At 44.1% G+C, this 21178-nt stretch overlaps 2 protein-coding genes across 3 annotated transcripts; both read left to right on the top strand.

The window, feature by feature from the left end:
* The first annotated feature begins 848 nt into the window (after positions 1 to 848).
* On the top strand, positions 849 to 8893 carry LOC128330043 (hemojuvelin-like). 2 transcript variants are annotated; one of them, XM_053262204.1, is made up of 4 exons: positions 849 to 1052; positions 3957 to 4046; positions 4991 to 5378; positions 7833 to 8893. In XM_053262204.1, the coding sequence occupies exons 3-4, from the start codon at positions 5004 to 5006 to the stop codon at positions 8445 to 8447; spliced, it is 990 nt and encodes a 329-aa protein (XP_053118179.1). In that variant the 5' UTR covers positions 849 to 1052; positions 3957 to 4046; positions 4991 to 5003; the 3' UTR covers positions 8448 to 8893. The 2 variants fall into 2 exon arrangements, with proteins under 2 accessions (XP_053118179.1, XP_053118178.1); XM_053262203.1 differs by having other exon boundaries at positions 851 to 1052; positions 4876 to 5378.
* LOC128331023 (vomeronasal type-2 receptor 26-like) lies at positions 8893 to 21122 on the top strand. The gene is made up of 5 exons (XM_053264388.1): positions 8893 to 8966; positions 15118 to 15409; positions 18240 to 19115; positions 20272 to 20496; positions 21066 to 21122. Exons 1-5 carry the CDS (start codon positions 8893 to 8895, stop codon positions 21120 to 21122), a joined length of 1524 nt encoding a protein of 507 aa, XP_053120363.1.
* Positions 21123 to 21178: the final 56 nt, after the last annotated feature.

The following is a 21178-nucleotide window of genomic DNA, read 5'->3' as shown; positions in this document are numbered from 1 at the left end:
TCTATCTATCACATTTGTACACTGCCCCAAACTTTTGTCTCTGGGTGGTTAACAATAGCATAAAACAAGTTAAAATATATACAAAAACGTAAAACAATTTAACAATTTAAAAATCATCCACAAATTAAAACCTTAAAATTTTCAGGAATAAAAAAAGCATGCCAATTCGGGGCCATCACTAGTCTCTCCATTGCTCCCCACGGGTAAGCACTGGTATTTGTGTAGTCATTGGTGAGCCTGAATTGCCTATTAGCAAGCAGTGGCTTACTTTTGGCATTCCTAGGTTTTCTATTCCCTATTTGCCAGCAGTATTTTCTTATTTTTCTTTGTCAGCAAGCATACATTCCCTGTCAGCAGGTGGTCTATTATCACCAGTTTTGTTTAAGGAAGGCAAGCCCAACAATCAGCTTCCACCTCATATTCAGCTCTTCCGAGGGCTTCCTCATTCTACAGTTACATTCAAATACCAATGGAGGAGCACAGGACTGCAGATGAACTAATCAGGCTTCTGCTGGGAGATGAGAACGGACAACAAAAAGGAAAGTTAACCCTTTTTTGTCTATAGTACTGCCAATAACAGTCCAAATTCACAGCGGTTGCAGCTATGCTTTTGTGTGCACACCCTGTATCTGCCCCTGCCCCCAGGGTTTATCTTTAGTCCCCAGACTCAACCTCAAGCCCTTGAAAGAGAAAATACTACTGTGCTCAGGAAGAGCTACATCATTGCAGTAGGAATGCCAGAATAGCTGCTCAAGGCTCATCCTCCAATAGGTCTCTGGAGAGGAGAAGCAGGCCTGCCCTGAAGAAACCTCATCAGTAGATGATGAGTCAGGCAGGAAAGGGTGTGGCCTCTCCAAACCATTTAACCTGCTACTTCTGTTGCCACCTTTCTTCATTAGTTAAAGAGCTCTTCTTGGTTTTTTTCAGCTGCCTTTTGATTGTCTGCCTTATATCTGATTCCATTGTTTGTCTGTCTCCAGGCTATATTCCTGTCTTTGCAGTTTTGTGATAATTTTGTGGGTGCTGTTACATCACAGTTTCAGAACTGCCTGGTGAGTGAATGTGAATCTGCTCCTACATGTTACTTGAGGACCCTTGGGTCATTGTGTTATTATATCTGTAGAGGTGCTCTCTGTGTAAAGTGTGCCATCAAGTCAATTTCAATTCCTGGCACCCACAGAGTTCTGTGGTTTTCTTTGGTTGAATATAGGAGAAGTTTACCATTGGCTTCTACCATATAGTATGAGATGATGTCTTTCAGCATCTTCCTGTATCACTGCTGCTTGATATAGAACCAGTGGGGATTCAAACTGGCAACCTTCTGTTTGTGAGTCAAGAATTTCTCTGCTGTGCCACTTAAGGTACCAGGTCTGGCTTCACAATTAGCACTGCGGCACTTACAATATTAACCTATCCAAGTAGGAGTAGGTTGAGCTAATAAAGCATTTAATGCATAATATTTCATTTTTCTGTCAGAGCCATTTGTTCACACATGGGTGGGGGCAATTGCTTCCATGTAAAGATGGTTTTGGTTTCCAGGTAGGTCCTAGAAGTTCTCTTTAAAACTTAACCACTGTAGAGATAGATGTTCTGTTCTCTAGTCAGATTTGGGGAGACAAAAATGCACCCCTGTGTGATATATTCAGAAAATATTTTCTTTCATGGAAAACATGTATCACTAAAAATGGCCTCAGCATGCTGCCTGTTGTCAAACAAGTAAGCAAATGTCATCGATGAAGTCTGATTCCCAATTCCAGTCATTGGCGATTTATATCCAGACTAAGTTACTCATAAATACTCCCATTAAAATTAATGGGACAAGTTTCCTTGTCCCATTAATTTTAAAAGGAGTATTTGCAAGTAACTTAGTCTGGATGTCACCCAGTGATTGGAGCAGCCTGGCTCATAACTGAACACTTGTGTGCACTGTTGCTAGCATTGCTATTCTGAAGGCTCCCAGAAGCTTCTCAGCTTCTGCTTGGGACTACAGGCTTGTGGTTAGGAACATAGGAAGCTGCCATATACGGAGTCAGACCATAGGTCCATCCAGCTCAGTATTGTTTACACAGACTAGCAGCGGCTTCTTCAAGGTTGCAGGCAGGACTCTCTCTCAGCCCTATCTGCTAGATGCCAGGGAAGGAACTTGTAACCTTCTGCTCTTCCCAAAGCAGCTCCATCCCTGAGGGAAATATCTTACATTATTCACACATCAGGTCTCCCATTCATATGCAACCAGGATGGACCCTGCTTAGCTCAGGAGACAAGTCATGCTTGCTGCCACAAGACCAGCTCTTCTCTCTTTGAGAGTTCCCACTCTTAATATGCTCAGGAGTCTCATGCGATCATAGGCTCTCTGTTTGCTGGCGACTATTTACTTAGGAGGCAGTGAGAAGGTTGCCCCTAGATTCAACAGCAGCCAATAGAAAAGGGAATTAGCCTCATGTCTTTCCCTCCATTAAGGGAATGTCTAAATAGACCAAAGATAATTTTCCAGTTAGCTTCACACTCAAGATCTTTCTGTCTGAAGATCAACCCTTTACTTCCCCTTCTCTGCAGTTGCTTCAAACAAGCTAACGCTAATCACCTCAGCAGGAAAAGTTAGATAAGGCATTAGGAAAGCAACTCCTTTCCCCATTACAAAAGAGCTAAATGGGCAATATGAACTCAGATATATGTTCATTAAAATTACTGATTGGTTTAGCAAGTCCTTCCAACCTAACAGATATTGTCCTGCAATTACCATTGCAGATGATAATCAGTGCACTCCTCCAGGCTCTCCCTATCCCTTCTCTCCTTAAATCCAAAAACTTGTTTCTCTAGCCAGCCTGGAAGTCCTTTTAATTTGGACACTAAGCTAAATTGCCTCTTTGCAAGTATCTGGTTAATCTTTATAATATACTGTATTTATAGTAGTAATATTGCTTTAACCAACTCTCTTATTCCACTGAACCCCAAATAAAAACTTTCTTTTGAACTTCAACCACTCTGTTTCCCCGGGACCAAAACTTTGCACAAAAATTATTCTGATGTGAGACTGCTCTACCCCAGCCCACTAATATTTTAAATTTTAATGTGTTATTCATGTGTTTTTATTATGATTTTATCTTTTAATGAGTTTTAAATGTTTTATGTTTTTAATTCTGTATACCGCCTAGAGAATTTTATACTAGGTGGTATATAAATTCAATTATTATTATTATTAATAATAATACCCCATAAAGTCTAAACGCATTTAGGGGTGTTCATCAATCACTCCAGAGCAGTTAAATATCTTTGGGGTACTAGTTTACAACACAGCTGAAAGTTTACAATGGAAGGGGTACACTTTTTAAAAAAACAACAACACCTTACACTAATGCAACATAATTTGATTGTAGAGGGCAATTTGAAATCCCCACAATCCATCACATCATGCAGAGCAGCACTGACTGAGAATGTGTAGTGTATTGGTTGTCTTAACATCACTTTCATTGGTCTTAATTGCTCTGCAGGACCAGTCCTTATTAAACTGTTAAGTACATTGAAGTGTTTGAGCAGAAAAGACATTCACTAAAACTGTAGTGCATCATCCCTTTGCTAGTGGGAGTGCTAAAAAAAGTACTGAAGGATGGGCTTCTGAATAAACAGACATAAGATTGTGCTATTAGTATGTTTGCAATCTGTTTTTAATATTAACTGTGCGGGCAGGGGGCACCAAAACCGCACTTTGCCTATGATACCAGGAACCCTTGGGCTGCCCATGTCTACATGTGATCTACTCTGGCTTCCCCAGTATTGCTCTCCATGTTCCTTTTGAGCTGCAGATGTCAGGGACTGAGTGTGGGCTCCTTGCATGCCAGTGGAATGAGTAAACATGTGAATCTGGGAAATGCAGCATGCATGGAGAAAACCCAGCCATATACCCGAGGAAACCTGTTGATGAATCTATTGTAATACTTTCTGTGCTTTATTTCTAGAGAACAAGTGGAGGAAAGGAGAGCAGAGAGCTCTGAAGGATATGCTACTCAGAAACACCTGTTTCTTTCTGCTCCTTTTCTGTAGACATGGTAAGGGAATCTATGTCAAGGTTCTTTATCAGGGAAGTCATGGGTAAATTTATCAGGGAAGTTTATCAGGGGTTCTGGTTAGTGACTAGCTACCTTGGAGGGCCATGTTGACAAGGGAATAGCCAGTCAGAAGCCAACTTCACCTTGCCCTACAAGAGCCTGCTGAGAATCAGATTTGGCTCAGGAGGGTGGGGGGAGGCACCAAAGAGTTCAATGTGGCATGGGAGACACCTGGGAATAAGTTGGTATTTAAATGCTCCCTGAGGATATTTAAACACGGTTGGAGGGTGTGAGCACCATACCATTCTCTCAGATAAAGTTCCTCCTGACACTGCTATTTGCCTTATGGGGCAAAAATACTCGGCGGCCATGGAGGTACTTGGCAGGGGGTGGGGGAACAGCAGTGATCCCTCTGACAAGGATTCCCAGATGCTGTTGACTACAACTCACAGAATCACCAGCTTCAATGGCTTTTGCTTGTGGATTGTGGGAGTTGTAGTCAACAACATCTGGGAATCCCTGTTAGAAGGAACACTGGGCCTCAGTTCTTGACTACACTCTAAAAGACCATAGAAGACTTTGTTCATTGTGGGTGTATATGGTAATTAGTCCTCCATATAGGTTACACTGGCCTAGGTGCATTCAACGAGTTTTATAGCTGAATGAGGATTTGAACTTGGATCTCACCAGTCCTAGTCCAGCATTCTAACCACTACACCACACTATAATATTGTTTATACAATGGAGGGAGAGAAATGTTGAAAGGTGAACAAAGGGTGTTGTGGTATGACTTCTCAAAGAGTGACACATCTTGTTTTTTCTTGTGAAGTTTGCTCCTTCTGCGGTATCTCATACTGTGACTCCAAGTACTCCACTGAAGTGGCAAACTTACATGGTCCCAACCAGAACATATCCCACTGCAATGCATTGCACTCCTATTCTAGCTGCACCCACAGGATGGCCCCTACCTGTCGTGGGAACCTTGCATACCACACAGCTGTCGCTATCATTAAAACCCTCATGATCCAGAAGAACTGTTCCAAGGAAAGCCCAACCTTAGCCCCAGGGCTCCAGACACCAACACCCGATGATCAGGACTTTGAATTCTTGGACATCTGTGATTACAAGAAGAACTTTGCCCTCAGGCATGGTCATCTCCCCTCCTACCAGCACTGTGCTGTGTTTGGGGACCCTCATGTGCGGACCTTCAGTGATGAATTCCTCACCTGCCAAGTGAAGGGTTCCTGGCCACTTCTGGATAACCACTATTTGTTTGTGCAAGCCACTAGTCACCCTGTGGTTGAAGGCTCAAATGCTACAGTAATCAGCAAGGTAAGACCATGGTTCAAGAGGGTAAGTTGGGTAGGAGCACCAAGCCAGGATCCCAAGAACCACTCATGCCAGTAAAAATCAAGGTAGGAAGCTGGGAATGTGATTGTGTACTAGCTGTTAGCTCGATAGAACAGTGGCAGGCAACCCGGGTTGTTTACCCAGCAATGTATTGTGGGTGAAGGAAAAGCACAGCCCATGTTTTTCCTACCCAGACTGCAGATAACACACAATCATTTTCAATTCCTCAATTCTTGTCGATATACAACTGGTTCTGGGAAGCATATGTTAGAGCCAGACTGGGTGCTATGCTCCTCCTACCCAGCTTTGGGTTATGAGAATGGGCTTTATATGACCCAGGGGCCATGCAGGGGCCTCTGGCATATGCATGGTGGCCCCCCCAAATGGCTGCAGCAATGGAGGAAAGGCCCAAAGATCACCCAAACAGGGCTCTTTTTAGCAAAACGGAGACTGGCAGGGGGAGGGGGGACATCCCCCCGGCCTTATCCCAAAGGGGATAAGTACAATTTTTTTCTTTTTTTTAAAAAAAATTGCGACCCCCCCCGAATGGGCGGGGGGGTTGGAGTTTCAGTCTGATGTTGAGCCATATGGGTTGTGGGGGTGTTCGGCTTGACATCGAGCCATTGAATCTAACCCCGGATTAAGCCGCCACTGCCTCCTTTGCTTCTGCCACCTTCAGCCTATGCCTCTGCCACTGGTGGGTGTGCACAAGCCATTTCCCAGCTGGCTCTTCACACATGAGGCACACTGTTGCATTACTCTGCTGCCGCCACTGTGAGACCTGGAGGTGGTGGTGGAGAGGAGGAGGTGGTAAAGGCAGAGGAGAAAATGGTAGTAGTTAGTGCCATTAGGGGCTGGTGGCCACAGCAGCAGCTCTTTGGTACAACGGTGGCCACTGCTCTGCTACCCAAAAATAAAAAGTGAAAAAACAATAGTGGCACCAAGAGGCAGAGGACCTTGGCCACTATTTAAACACAAGCCCCTGCTGAGTTCACTATGCCACTGCTGGAGGAGTACAGGATTGCTGACTTTGCCCCCGCACCCAACACCAAGAAGTCCAACAGAGATCCATGCTTCCATATCTCATTTTGCCCTTCATTGAGCCCAGTGAGCTGGTATTTCACCCACTTGAAGTTAAATCTCTGACCAGGTATGAGCCAATCTCTGCTGGGTTTGGAAGAGTGAAATGAGATAGCTGGGGTGGGACAAAACAGGAGGATTGGGCACCAGACCTGCTGCCCACTTTCCACTCACCTAGCTTGTTGGTTGCTCCTGACACTGCTAGAGGGTTTCCATGGGCTATTGCAGGGTCTTTCAAGGCAAGAGTCCCTCCCCCCCAGCTCCCTGCGGCCACGGAAGGTCCCTGAGCATGCCCAGGGGCCTCCACAGTGTCTGCTGTGCCAGGGAATAGGCCCGGAAAGGGCCGAAGACCACCCAAACTGGGCGATTTTTGCATTAATGAAGGCCACTTCGGGGGGGGGACATTGCAAACCCCCTCCACATGCTTTGAGAAACCCCCTGGAGGGGGTAAGTACAAATTTTTGTGTGTGTGTGTGTATCCCCCCCGAATGGCTGGCGGGTGTGTGTGTTAGTTTGATGTCAAATTAACCTGGGGTGGAGTTCAGCTTGACATCTAGCCATTGAATTGAACCAGCTCGACTTCAAACCGAACGGGATAATTTTTGCATTAAGGAAGGCCTGCTGGGGAGCGGGAACCTCTGCAGACCCACCACCACCACCCCACTACCCAGATAAGCCCCCCAGAGGGGGTAAGCTTTAAAAAAAAAATTTAATCGTTCGAACCCCCGAACAGCGTTTGTGTGTGTGTTCGGTCCAGTGTCGTGTCGAACCAGGGGTAGTTTAGCTCAACCCCAAACCTTTAAACCAAACCGGTCTGATATTGAACTGGTTCGGATTTGAACCTGTTTGCACACCCCTATAAGGTGAGACATGATAGAGGTTTATAAAACCATGCATGAGGAAAGAAGATAGAGACACTTTTCTCCCTCTCACACACTAGAACCAGGACTCATCCCATTAAACTGATAGCTAGGAAATTTAGGACTGATCTAATCTATGGATTAATTAATCTATGAATTCTTTCCCACAGGATGTGGTGATGGCCACATGACTAGAGAGCAGGATTAGACAAACTCATGGAGGACAGGTCTATCAATGGCTACTAGTCTGGTGGCTATAGGCCACCTCCAGCCTCAGAGGCAAGATACCTCAGTACCAGTTGGAGGAGAGTGCGAACTCTCTCACCCCTTGCCTGTAGGCTTCTCAGAGGCATCTGGTGTGCCACTGAGGGGAAAATGATGCTGGACTAAATAGGCCTTGTATTCATATGTTCTTAATCAGTCTACCATCGCACCCCTTGACAAGATAACCACCTTGGCCACATGTTGAGCTTTTGCTGTCCTTTTTTCTTATCAGCTCACAATCATATTCAAGAAGATGGAGTGCATTCGTGAGATGATATACCAGGCTGAAATAGATAACTTGCCGGCAGCTTTTGTAGACGGTTATGTGAATGGTGATGAGAGGCCTGAAGGGCGAAGTTTGACCATCCATGAACCCACACCAGGGCAGCATATAGTGATCAATGCATCATATATTGGCACCACCATCTTTGTGCGCCAGGTAGGGAGACAGCTGTCCTTCTCCATCCAAGCAACTGAAGAGATGGCCTTCTCCTTCACAGATGAACAGGATTTGCAGCTCTGTGTAGGAGGCTGCCCCCACAGTCAGCGCATCTCTCAAAGCAAGAGCTGCTGCAAGAGCAACATCACCGAGGCTTGGGCCCATCTGCTGTGCAAGGACCAATTGCCAGTTGAGGATGTCTACTTTGAGTCATGCGTCTTTGATGTGGTGACTTCAGGTGATCCCAGCTTTTCTCTAGTTGCACGTTATGCACTAGAAGATGCCAAATTGTTCCACCCGAACACCCAGAAAGTTCACATCTTCCAAACAAATGTTTCGCCTTCTGGCAGCGCACCCCTCCTCCTTTTCCCCACACCAGCCATTTCAGGGCTTCAGCTAGGCTCTTAAATCTCTTCATCAGGATTAGGTATTTTATTTTAGCACAGAAGGCTGGCAAATGAACATGGCTTCCTAGAAAGGTATAAGTCCACAGAGCCAGGCCATCTAGAAGTTCTGATGGGTGAGTGTCTCTCCCGCTTGCTCTGTACCTCCTCCAAGCTTTTGCTGACAACTCCACATTCTTCTGGCTTCTTGGAGAAAGCTGGGAAGGTTGGCACACTGGAAAGCACTCTACACCAGCTTCTTCTGCCAACCTAACCTCCCTTTACTAAACATGTTTTGCCTTGCAAAGAGCTGAAGGGAGGAACATATCATCAGGGAGAGCTAGCTGATGGAGCTAATGAAGGCCTTGTAAGCATCATCCTTGAGATGTAATGAACATTTCTTTGCATGCATGGGCAACCTAGGACAAAGGGCAGTATGAAATTGTAAACAATAAATATTAATGAAATGCATGGGGCTTGCCTCTACTGATTTTTTCAAAGCCCATTTCATTGAGCTGAGAGTCATTGAAAACTATACCAACAGGTAATTCTGAGTCTCTCCTGATTCAGATGCATCAAATTTGGTCTCGTTTCTTTTTTTAACTACGATCTGAATTGGCATCTGAATCAGGGGAGGCTCCTGAATTGGAAAGCTCAGAATTTAAAGGTGAGTGGGGAGGTCTGAGGGGCAGAAGGTAATGTGACGTCCTCCTTACACTCCTGCCCACCCCAGTCCCACCACTGCACTGAATGGTACTTGGAAGGAGAGAGCACTGGTCACTGCTGTCATATGAGAATGAAGTGGGGGTTTGGAAGGATGGGAAGAGTGTGCCAAGATGGTAGCAAAGGTATGAGGTTGCCTGGAAGGTGATGTGTTTGTGAGGCTGAAGAAATCATACTGGAATGCAATGAAAGATCAGTCACTGAGGCTCTACATACAATTCTGTAAAAATTTAATTTAAACCTCCCAGCAGGGGTCTCCTTGTAGTCACTGGGATGTGAAGCCATGCCAAGGTGATTTTCTCTACTAACCCCATTTAAGGGGAGGGCTTCTTTGGTGGGCTGTGCAGTATCCCAGGGAATATAACTTTTATTAACTTCTTTGCCGTGGCCTGTGCAGTATCAGGTGCCGTGGGGGATTTTGAAATTGTGTCCTCTATTGGACCGGTCACCTTGCATTGGCTTAGACAGAGTCATTACCTGTAGCCACAATTCCTGATGCTAGGGCTGCTCACATCCTGAATGAACCATTTGACTAGTGCTGGGCCCTTAGAAGGCTGCACCTGAAGGACAGCCTCCATGAAGGCCAACAAACAGTTGGTCCAATTGTGTTCAATGGGCATCCTTTTTGTCTTCTCCTGATCCCTGTTCTGCTTCCCTTCTGTGGGCACAGGATCAGGCTTTCTGAAAAGGAGCTAAAAAACATCCAAAACTCCTCTTCCCAAATCCACTCTTTCACAGCAAGCATGTGGTGAACTCTCAAAGGCAGGGATATATCCCCAGACAGATAGTGTTCTTATGGAGGGACAGGTACTATAGCCGCTGAAGAATTAGCATCAGGCCATCCATCTAAGCCTGAAGGGTTCACCCCCTGTCACAACTGATTACAGTTGCCATATGGAGACAACTGCCCATACGTGCCAGGATACCACACAAAAGGATCTGGGAGAGGCCCAAATGGGGCCATGCTCCAAGGCCAGAACCCCTGTGGTGACTCACCAGAACCAGGATGTGTCAGGCTTGGGCACCACTCCTTCCTTTTCATGTGTCAGGTAGGGATGTGCACAAAATACTTTGGGGACAGCCCAGGGGGCAGGGTGTGTGTGTGTGTTCCCTTAAGAGGAGGCAGGCAGGCCGGTCATTTGCATGCGGATGCTGCATGATGGTTTGCCACGGCAGATGCCTTAAAGGAGACAGCAGCACAAGCTGCTGCTTTCACAGTTTACCTTTATGGAGTACAGTGCCATGATGGGGGGGGGGCGGAGGATTGCAGAAGGGGCAGGTAGGACCTGCCTGCCTCCTCTTAATGGAACACTTCACCCTGCGCAGAAATGTTTAGGCTGCAGGGTGCCGAATCATTTCTGTGCCTCTTCAAAGAGGCGCCGAAATGATTTGGGAACATCTCTAGTGTCAGGTCCACTGGCCTGGGTTCAGGTCCTTGTTTGTCAGTTTCCAAAGCAGCCAATCTATCAGACAAGAGTTTGTGTGAGCCCTGACTTCTTAGTCTCTCTGGTCAGGTTTTTTTTGGCCCAGATTGACTCCCAAAGGCCCACTCTTTTCCTTGCCATCAGGCTGCACATGTTTCTGCTATAAAGCTTCAAAACAAAATATAAGGGCTTTTATGGGATCTATATCAGCTTCATCCTCTGATGAGGAAGACTGAAGAGCTGGCCTCCTGGGTGGTCTTATGGCCATGCCCCCCCTTCTTGCCTGTGGCCTTCTCTGGGACCATAGTGGGGCTTAACTCAAAAGCTGTCCACCCACCAAGCCACTGCTCACTGCCCCCCAAAACCCAGCCTGTGTCTTTAAAACCCTGCAACTCTGTGGGCCCTACCTGCCAGCAAGGGCCTGCATCTCAATGTTGAAACAGGGTGGACACTAAGGCAAAACCCCCCCAAACATGCCGGGAGCAGGAGGTTGCAGGGGAGTGGCTAGCACAGATCCACAGTGCTCCCAAGCAGTGTTCCCGCTAATCGGGGTCCCCAGATGTTGTTGACTACAATTGCCATAATCCCCAAGCAAAAGCCCTTGCAGCTGGGGATTCTGGGAGTTGTAGTCAACAACATCCGGGAATCCCTGTTAGAGGGAACACTGCTCCCAAGGCAGGCCTGATGTTGTCCCCTGTCTGCCCCGAGGCTCCTAACTGAGCCAAAAATAACTCCCCTCACCATAGTTCCAAACCACTGGCAGCCACACTGCCCTGCGCCACTCCGGATGCTGAAAGGTTCCACTCACAGCAGAGCCTAAGCTCATCCTTCCTCCTTGCATGCCTAAAATGGACTGAGGAGGAAGGACTCTGGCAAGCAATTGCTCAGTGGAAGCTCCGCCCTTCCAGCCCAATCAAGCCAATAGGCTCTCAGTTTGCCTCGTGCTCCCTTAGAAGGGGGTTGTGGTGGCCACACCACCTATTCGGGCAGCGAGTGGCCAGATTACTAACATCAACTGGTACATGACTTCACTATATGATCCTCACTGTTTACTAAGGTCATCTGGGTACATTTCCTCGAGTTGCTTCATCCTGTGTATCTTGGAGTCAGGCCATTTTTGTAGCCATCCCTAGGCTCTGGAAGATATCCTTCCTAAGATATGTGGGCGTTTTCCCAAAAATGGGATTCGTGCCTGGTGTGCAAGAGTCAATGAACACACCAAGCACACCACAGCAACTGAACATCAAGCTCATATAGGAAAACTTGCAAAATTCTAGTCACCCCACCCTCTGCTGGCTTCCCCCTCCCCTTCCTGCTAGTTCTGAAGCATTTAGGTACCTAAGCAAACATTCTTTAGCATACCCATCCCTCTGTCCTGTGGTCACAGAACAAAAGGCCCTTTCTCCCTTCTTTCTATGGGAAGCAGAGCTAATTCACACACTAATGGCTAATTTGTTGCAAGCAAGCTAGAAACTATACAGGCTTAGCTGGCTGCCCCATCTGCATTTTAGCTTAGTGTGACCTTACATACAAAGGAGGGGTAGTGGCTGCATCATGGGTTGTCCTCTTTGCTGGTCTATAAGAAGGCCTTAAAAACACATTTCTTCAGCCCTGTATTTAGTATCCCATCTAACTCAATTTAACTGTTTTTGTTAAATTGTTTTTATCTTTTTTCATTGTTTGATTTAAATTGCTTATTTTTTAGATTGTAAACCACCAAGGGAGCATTTATTTGGGTGGTGTACAAATGTAACAATTAAACAAACCAGTGGTGATCCTAGGAATCGAAGTAACCAATGCATACATAATAGTTGTAGAACACTTTCAGATTGTTAACCTGTCTAACCTGGATATTTTAGGGGTTCTGTTCTGTATGCAGCCAGCTTGGAGAAATTTTCTCTTCAAGCTGACTTCCAGTTAGGATTATTGGTAAAGTAATTGGTCAGCACCAACCCAAATACAGATAACAATAGTGTTGGCGAGATGCCAACCCATCACTGATAATGATAGTGTTAGGGAGGCTATATCATTCTTTGGATTTATTTGTTGTCATTGTTTGCATATCCTTATTGGAACAGTAGTGATCCAATATTTTGGGTGGTACACTGGCCTGTATAAAGCAGTCATTCATTTACCATGGATCCAAACTGTTTTGGAACATAAAAGTCAAATCCAGCATCATGAACTTGGCCTAGAAACAAATTGGGAGCATGTTGTTTTTCCTCCTTTTCTTCTGCAAGGATGATCTCATTCAACACAATACTCTGGGGTGAAAATTTTGAAACCAATCATTATCTCAAAATACTTGATGTAACTACCAATCTGACAAACTCTACATGGATTTTCTGAGGCAACAATTCAATAAAATATCCGTGTGCCAATCAAAGTAGGTTTGAGAACTGTGAATTGGAAGGAAAGTAGCATCGGTTTGACCTCTGGCAGTTTCTTTTAATCATAAAAAGACCTAGAACTATTGAAGGAAGGATTATAGATACAAAATAGAAACTCTACATTTTCTGTCAAATTTTGCCTGAAGATGGCAGAGGTATTTCTCTTGCTGCTTCTCATTCTTTGGCTAAAATTACCACCAGCTCAGTGCAAGGCACATGCTGCTATGTGTTCCACGACTTATCCCTCCCAGCTTCCACACAATTATCAGAGAGGGGACCTAATCCTTGGAGCAATTGCTACTCAGTTTGGCTGTATATTGGATGAGATAAGCTTCAAGAAACACCCCAAAACTGATTTCATAAATCAAATTTTGTAAGGAAATGATTTTTCCCCAGTCACCTGTACTAAGAAAAGACATATCCATTACAAGAGAACTTGCTCTGAGATCTTTGTTGAAAAGCAGTATATACATATTTGTAGTAGTAGCAGTATTAGCAGGAAAAGGCATATCCCCTACAAGGAGAGCATACCTGTAACAGCATGTACAGGAAAGAGGTTGTTTATTGTCCTAATATGGTGTTCCTCTTCCATTCTATGTTGGCTGAAATGTTGTGCAAGGCAACACTGTTATATCTGAACACTCACACTGCTGTGGGTGTCTAAAGTGATGCCCATGGTGTTGCATAACAGGACTTGGTTGCTGCTGAAAAATACAAAATCACACTGCTGTGGCATTATGTCCATTAGCAGGGATGTGTGGTTAACGAGCACAGCAGCATGGAGGACTGGGCTTGTCGGTGCTTCTCCTTGGTACTGTGCCTGGGTACTGTCTCCAAAGATTAAGAACACATAAAAGGCTAATCTGTTTTACTATATGTGAATATGTGTCTATCACTTACTGTCTTTCATTAGTTTTGGATGCTTTGCTCCATCCTGATAGCATTATGTGTTTGATTATAAATTACCATTCTGTATCAGAAAAAAATATTCTTTTTAAAAAAAACTATAATCTATGAGGCTGTACTATGAACATTAGGCATCTTGTGCAGCTTAACACAGGCAATTCAATGACTGGTTGCACTGCCGCAGGCATCTAGAAAACACACCCACAGTGCTGCACAACAGGGTTCTTCACTGCTACTTTCCCTTACCTGTGCTCAGTTATATGTCATGACATTATTCACATTGGAGATAATGCTAGTAGCATTTTGACAGGCTATTTTGCAAGGGTACGTTGTAGCAGGAGAGCTCTGTTGTGTGTTTGCTTTCCTTTGGTTATATAATCAAACATGATCCATTTGTAGAGCCAGGATGTTTTTGGTGGGGAGAGTGAGTCAAGCCCGCTCTCCCCGCAGACAATCAAATAAAGGGATGGTGGGGATCGGATGCAGCCTGTCCCCTGGAAGTCCCACGATGACCCACATGAGTGCGCGAAGCATCCTAGTGAGACCCCCCGTGGCTGGGAGGTTCATTTAAGCCTCGCAGTCGGGGGTCTACTCACATGTTGCCATGGCGAGAAGGTGTGCCGCAGTCTTACATGATCAACAAAACAAGGTTAGCAGAGTGCTCACTCCGTTAACCTCATTTAAGGGGAGGGGTTGGTAGGCAGGCTAGCCGCCGGGGAACCGAGCCCATTGGTTCTCACGATGGGGGGAAACCGGGCTGTGCTCCTTTAGCCCGATTTCCCCCCATCAAGAAAATAGCATCATAGAGAGCCAGGCAAATTTTCATAGAAGCCTACTAAGAAGGAGGGCAAGATGGAATTCTGAGTTCACTAGTGAAAGGAAATATCTTGTTTTTAATTATTTTCCCCTACTCTCTTTTTCCATATCTAGAAACAAATTGTATGCATGTGCTCAAAAGTTAATAAAAGCTGTGCCGCTTAATTAATAGTTCCATTTTTCCTTTTGTATATTTGTTTGAATATTTTTTTTTAGGTCACCTAAGGCCCATTAAAATTAATGGGACTTGTTAGTCCTGACTAATCTTCATGTGGTTTCAAAGGTGCTCTGCACATGAATACTCTGGGTTGAGGCCATGTAAACTCAGTCCTAGTAACATTTGCATCCATGAGGGTGTACACAGTGACATGGTTTCAAACAGATGTGTCATGAAGGTTGCCTATTTGTCTTATGCATGATATCACTCTTCCTTTAGTTCAATACCAAAGAACTACCAGCAAGTCCTTTCCTTGACATTTGCTCTGAAGGAGATCAACGAGAATCCCAAGATCTTACCAAATGTCAGCCTGGGGTTCCAAATTTATGACAGTTACGCAAATGCAAGGATGACTTATCAGAACACCCTAACACTTCTTTCCAGTAGGGGAAGGATTGTCCCCAACTTCAAATGTGACAAGGAAAAGAATCTGATGGCTGTCATCGGGGGACATAGCTCTGAAATCTCCCTTCACATTGCTACTGTCTTTGGCATGTACAAATTTCCACAGGTAAAATGAATGTGTGGCTCACAAAACACTTCCTACTCTGATCTGTATTTATCCTTCCACTATAAAACTAGCCTTTTTAATAATTCGTTTTTTAAAACTGGGACCTAGAAAAGCATCTGAAAATTCAAATTATCTTAAAGATGTTTTGATCTTTTCATGGTGCCCTGATTAGGGACTATGTAGAATTGATTCTGATCAATTTTGAATGAATTAGATTGCAAAATATATGAGCAAAAGTGGTTCATCCCAAACTCTATTGAATAAAATATCTAAAGAGATAGTGGAGACTTTATGGAGTTAGGGAGGAAGCTGTGGATTCTAAAATGTATATGGCTATGGCTTATTATTGTTCAGACATTGTTATATGCCTCACCACAATGAGAAACATGTTCTTCTGGTTCTCACATTGGTGGGCAATATAGACTGAATAATCTTACATAACTCAGTATGAATTCAATGCAGAGGAATGTAAAATAACATTTTGAACAGGCACTGGCAGATACACAATTGACACACACAACTGACACACAAAGTAATACATCATGAGGCTATTCACATGACCACTTGAAAGCAGCTAAGGAAGGCCAGCCTGCTTTTGAGCAGGCTTAATCCCCCCCCCCTTAAATGAGGTTAGTGGAGTGAGCGCTCCGCTAACCCCATTTTGGAGATCGTGAGTCACCATGGCGTGGCTCCGTGCTGCAGAGACTCATAAGGAGACTCCCAACCGGGAGGCTTCAGCAAGCCTCCCAGTCTCGGGGGTCTCCCCGAATGCCCCACACACTCACCAGGTGCCCCCCAATCTTCGCTGTGATGGAGCCAGTAGTCGGGTTGCCATCAGGGCAAACTCCCTGCTTGTCTGCAGGGAGAGCCAGGTTAGGCTCTACGCACAGATTGTATGTAGGGTCTCCATGAATAACTGACATGGACAAGAACATTCTCCAACCACTGTTGTTTCTAATATTTTTCATCTGGACAGGAGGAGAATATTTAAGAGAATTATTTCCAATTCACCAATTCCTGCTCCACAAATTTCTTCAAACAGGATTAATTTGCATTTCCAGAGATGGCTCCTTGTGAACATGGCTAACATAGGAAGCAACTCCAGAACAGTTTAAGGAGCATGCTCGGGGTGGGGTGGGGAGAAACTAATGAACTGAGACTCTTTTGTTTTGTTTGTTATTTTAAGGGTGCATCTGTGGCTGATAGAATCTAATGTTATAACCAAGTGTGTGAGCAAAATCATATTTTTCACCCAAGATCAGAGAAGAATCCCTCATTTTCTCAACAAACCTTTCTTTCTGTAGGCTAGAGTCAGAAAATGTTAATTTGCAATTCTAAAGGCCCCTGAGCAGTGGAAATTTGTGTTTCAACCCAAAGGGAAGAGTCATTAGCAGGCTTTCAGTCTTGTGTTTCTCCCTTCATCCATGGAGGCCTGTTACTGAATTATGCAAATTGTTCACTCTGAGGATATGCTGACTGCTATACCCCAATTTTCTTTGTATGACTCTAAGTATGCCTACAGCTCCTAACCATGCACAGAGTCAAATTTCATATACTTGGTTATAAAACTAAATAGATTCCATCAGCCACTTCTGGCGTGATTACCTTATCCTTTTGTAGAAACCAAGCAAGAATCCAAGGAATATCAATTCTTTCTGTCCCCCTCAATAGTAGCTGTATTGCTCCCCCACTTTATTTTCTTCTCCCCTATGGAGATCCTACTGGCAGGGGGGGCAGGTGTCATTTAAATAAGTCAGCTGCCAAGTTAAAGAAAAATACCCTTATGAGAATTTTGCATAATATTAGAAACTTCAGTAGAAATTCCTCAGGCTTCTGCTCTTCCATATTATCCCCCTGAGGAATTTCAGAGAATAATTTGTAAGTTTACTTAATACACAATGCTGAACTAATACTGTGCTAGTGCAAAAAAGGTTAACAAATATAAGGGTATATAGCTGTGTGAAGTCCTGGGGAACCTCGAAATTGCACTCTTGTGCTCTTGCACAGACATTTTGTGCAATGTATACAGAGGTGGTTTCCCAGCAGGAGATGCACCACAGCTTGTGCACCTTGCAAGAGGGCATCCCTGAGCTAATGCAACATGTCTGCACAATGGCAGCATTACTCTTGACATCAACCACAGCGACTTTGAAATGCCTCACATGCTTTCTGTGAGGATGTCATGTTAACTGGTTGCCTGTGTGGCCCTGTAGAATCTGGAGAAGGGCGTGGCATTCCTCCTGTGGGCCTTTTGTTCCCTCCAGGTGGTGACAGGGATGAGATGGTGCTGGGTTGGTCAGGTCCCATTGGGGTTGAGAGGGCAAGGCAGGGAGAGCTGCAGGAAACAGTTCCAGGGATAGAGCTAGGTTGTGTGGGGCAGGAAACAGGAATCAAGGTCAGGAAGGGAGGGGAGATGGAAGCAGGCTTTAAGCCCTGTAAGTTCTGCACTGGGGCATTTAAAGACAAGTCAGTCAATGATGAGGGGCTGCTTCTGAGTATGGGAGCTGGGAGTTCTCCGAGAGTGGAGGGGGAACTGGCTGAATGCAGCAAGCCAGAAGGAGGACTCAGTTGACCAACTACCCTTCTCCTCTGGCTATTCCTGAGGCTGACCCTTTCTGTGCTTACCCAGTCATTCTGGAGTTCATGAAGGACCAGAAGCCCACACAGTTCCCTGGGAGTCTGACATTTTCAAATCTCTTCAATGAGAAGGCAATTAAGAATATTTTATTTTAGCACTTTCTAATAGCTTTAATCTCACAAGGTATTTGTAATGAATCATTCTAATTTAACATTTCTATCCATTATTGTGAAAATCAACTGTTTCCCACAGATTGCCTATTGTGTCTTCACTCCGGTGGTGAATGTTAAACTCCAGCTTCCTTCCTTCTATCGGATGGTTCCCAATGAAGTATATCAGTACAAAGGGATTGTCCAGCTACTTCTGCATTTCCATTGGACATGGATTGGGATCATAATATCAGATGATGATAATAATGGAGAAATGTTTGTGGAGACCTTGATGCCAATGCTTTCCCAAAATGGAATATGTACAGCTGTCACTGAAAAAATGCCAGCCATTTTCCAGGCTTTGGGAATCCTGAGTTCATTAAAACCTCTCACTGGCAAGGCCTATTCACTAAGCAGCTCCAGAGTTCAAGTATTTATTGTAAATGCAAGACCTCAGACCATGATATGTCTGATATGGCTGATCTATCTCTCTGCATTATTCGAAGGTATAGGAGGTATGAAGATTTCTATAGGTAAAGTGTGGATCATGACGGCCCATTGGGATTTCTCATTCCAAACAATGCACAGGGCTTTTGATATACAACTCTTTGATGGTGCCTTGTCATTTGCAATTCATTCCAATGAAGTGCTGGGGTTTCCAAAGTTCCTTCAGAGCCTGCATCATAAATTGCAAGAAGGAGATGACTTTTTAAGGACCTTCTGGGAAAATGCATTCAGTTGCTCATTTTCTGATTCTAATGAGGACAAGGAGAGTACTGATACTTGTACTGGCCAAGAGAGACTGGGCAGTCTTTCTGGAACACTATTTGAAATGAGCATGACTGGCCAAAGTTACAGCATCTATAATGCCATACATGCCATTGCTCAAACCTTACATGAAGTGTACACATCCAAGGCAAAACTCAGAGCACTAGTGGATAGACAGAGAGTGAATCAACCTAATATACAACCTTGGCAGGTAATGTTTCTTATCCAGTTTTCTTGTCATGGGTACTTTAATGAAATTATTCTGTTTGTGAAATACACCTTCACTAAGCATTGCATTTTCTTCTCAAATATCCATCTTTCCCATTTTCAAATGCCTTCCCTTGCCCACCTGCTGAGCCTACCATAGAAGTCCAAAAGTTAAGGTGTTCCCCAATTCTGTCTGCTTCTATGGGTCACTTGGTGGGGATCCTCTGGGTGAGAAATATATTAAAGTACTTCTGTGGTGCATCCTTTCAACTCGCTTCCAATAGCCTTATTCACAAGACAGCAAATGATCCTCCATTCATTTGATGTAGTTGTTGTGGGTGACTCTGCTATGTATCCTTTCAAAAGCCTTGTTAAGATAGCTATCCATCCTTCATTCATCCAATGAACATAGAGAGGGTAAACCCTCTCTACAGAGTTTAAGATTTCAAATTAACTAATTAATTCATTTGTAGAATGTCTCATAGTTTCTTCACACACAATATGGGAATAATAAGATTGATCTACCTTATGGTATTGTTTTAGGGATTTCTAAGATAAGACATTTCAAGTACTCAAAACAAGTTACAGTAGAAAGGAGCCTAAGAGGATGCACTGTGGTCTACGATATGACATGAACTCATTTGATTGCCTCATACAAGTTGCTTTCTCATCAATGTCCAAACTCAGATTTAATCCACAGTATGAGGAAATTGTTGACCAGCCTTACAATGACAGGGGTAGACGTTGAGGATCTGGAGGGTCCGTAGTTGCAAAAAGCTGAACTCCTGATTTAAATGCAATATCCCAAATCCCATGTCTTGTGTGCCACTGAGCAAAAACTATATCTGTACAGAATTGTCTATTCTGCTTCTGTGTCCATCACTGCTCTGTCTCCATCACCGCCACCATGGTAGCACTGCCAGGATGTGGGGTTGGTTTAGCAGGAATCGTTCCCTGACCAGCATCCCCACTGCTCCCAAAATTTATATTCCTGAAGTTTCACAATATACAGGTGCAGATGTTCAGGGGGTGGCAATGGAAGGTGGGGCCACTGAAAACTGGGACCATCATCTTCCTCTAGTGTAAGGCAGTGGAAGCACAAGAGAAGGTTTGGATAGAACCAGAATTTGTAATCTTTGTTTTTGCTTCTTGCAATTTAGCTTCACCCCTTCCTGAGGAGCATTTCCTTTAACAACAGTGCTGGAGACACTGTTTCTTTTGATAGGAATGGTGAATTAGCAGCTGGATTTGATATCCTCAACTGGATTACCTTTCCAAATCAATCCTTCTCAAGAATTAAAGTAGGAAGGATGGATCCTGAGAATCTAAGGAGTCAAGAGGTCTTCATTAATAAGGTCATCAGATGGCACAGCTGGTTTAATCAGGTGGGATCCAAATTTTGCTTCTAAGATACAGGAAAAATGCAAAACATTGGAATTTTTACAGTGATATTCCCTCCCACCCTGGTAATTGACTTCTGATCAATGTAAATAGCTTCATATCCTGTTCAACCAACTGTGATTGGTTACCATAAGTGATGTATGTTGTAAAATGTTGCATCTTCCCCAATTTATATTGTAGTGATAGAGCAAAAATTGTGCATTTATAATTCATTTTCAGAATTTCTACTCTGCATTTGAACATGGATCTAGAATTTCCTGCTCCTTGATCTTTGGCTTGCCCACTCCCTGTTTAATTCTAAATGAAAGATTTAATTATAAAAAAAATTCAGCAGGCTTTCTCCTAACTCTATTTCTTTGTGATTGCCTTGTTTTAATAGTCTTATCCTGTACTACTCTTACTTTAGAGCCTGGTTTTACTCTGTTTTTAAATTTAAATAATTCTTTTGTAAGTCACCATGAATTCATTTATGAAGAATGGCTGTGTGTGTGTGTGTGTGTGTGTGTGTGTATGTATACATGATAATTAACACAACATTTTAATAAAAATATAGGAATACTACAATAAAAGATCCACAGCTCTGATCACCATCTGCACCATTGCTCTGTAGTGAAGGAGACCAGTGGATGTCCTGTCTTCAGCTTGGAGTTGGGGTGGACCAGAAGA

The sequence above is a fragment of the Hemicordylus capensis genome, chromosome 6, assembly GCF_027244095.1.
Source record: "Hemicordylus capensis ecotype Gifberg chromosome 6, rHemCap1.1.pri, whole genome shotgun sequence".
NCBI classification, from domain to species: domain Eukaryota; kingdom Metazoa; phylum Chordata; class Lepidosauria; order Squamata; family Cordylidae; genus Hemicordylus; species Hemicordylus capensis.
Note: the sequence above shows the minus strand (reverse complement) of the source record. Positions and strands in the feature narration are given on the sequence as shown.

What these genes read in the sequence shown, in the direction of transcription:
- LOC128330043 (XM_053262203.1), top strand. Translation starts at nt 3,998, where the DNA reads ATGCTACTCAGAAACACCTGTTTCTTTCTGCTCCTTTTCTGTAGACAT. An exon ending in GCTCCTTTTCTGTAGACATG is followed by an intron (nt 4,047 to 4,875) that starts GTAAGGGAATCT and finishes TTTCTTGTGAAG; the next exon opens with TTTGCTCCTTCTGCGGTATC. An exon ending in ATGCTACAGTAATCAGCAAG is followed by an intron (nt 5,379 to 7,832) that starts GTAAGACCATGG and finishes TTTTCTTATCAG; the next exon opens with CTCACAATCATATTCAAGAA.
- LOC128331023 (XM_053264388.1), top strand. Translation starts at nt 8,893, where the DNA reads ATGGGGCTTGCCTCTACTGATTTTTTCAAAGCCCATTTCATTGAGCTG. An exon ending in GCATGTACAAATTTCCACAG is followed by an intron (nt 15,410 to 18,239) that starts GTAAAATGAATG and finishes TGTTTCCCACAG; the next exon opens with ATTGCCTATTGTGTCTTCAC. An exon ending in CTAATATACAACCTTGGCAG is followed by an intron (nt 19,116 to 20,271) that starts GTAATGTTTCTT and finishes CTTGCAATTTAG; the next exon opens with CTTCACCCCTTCCTGAGGAG.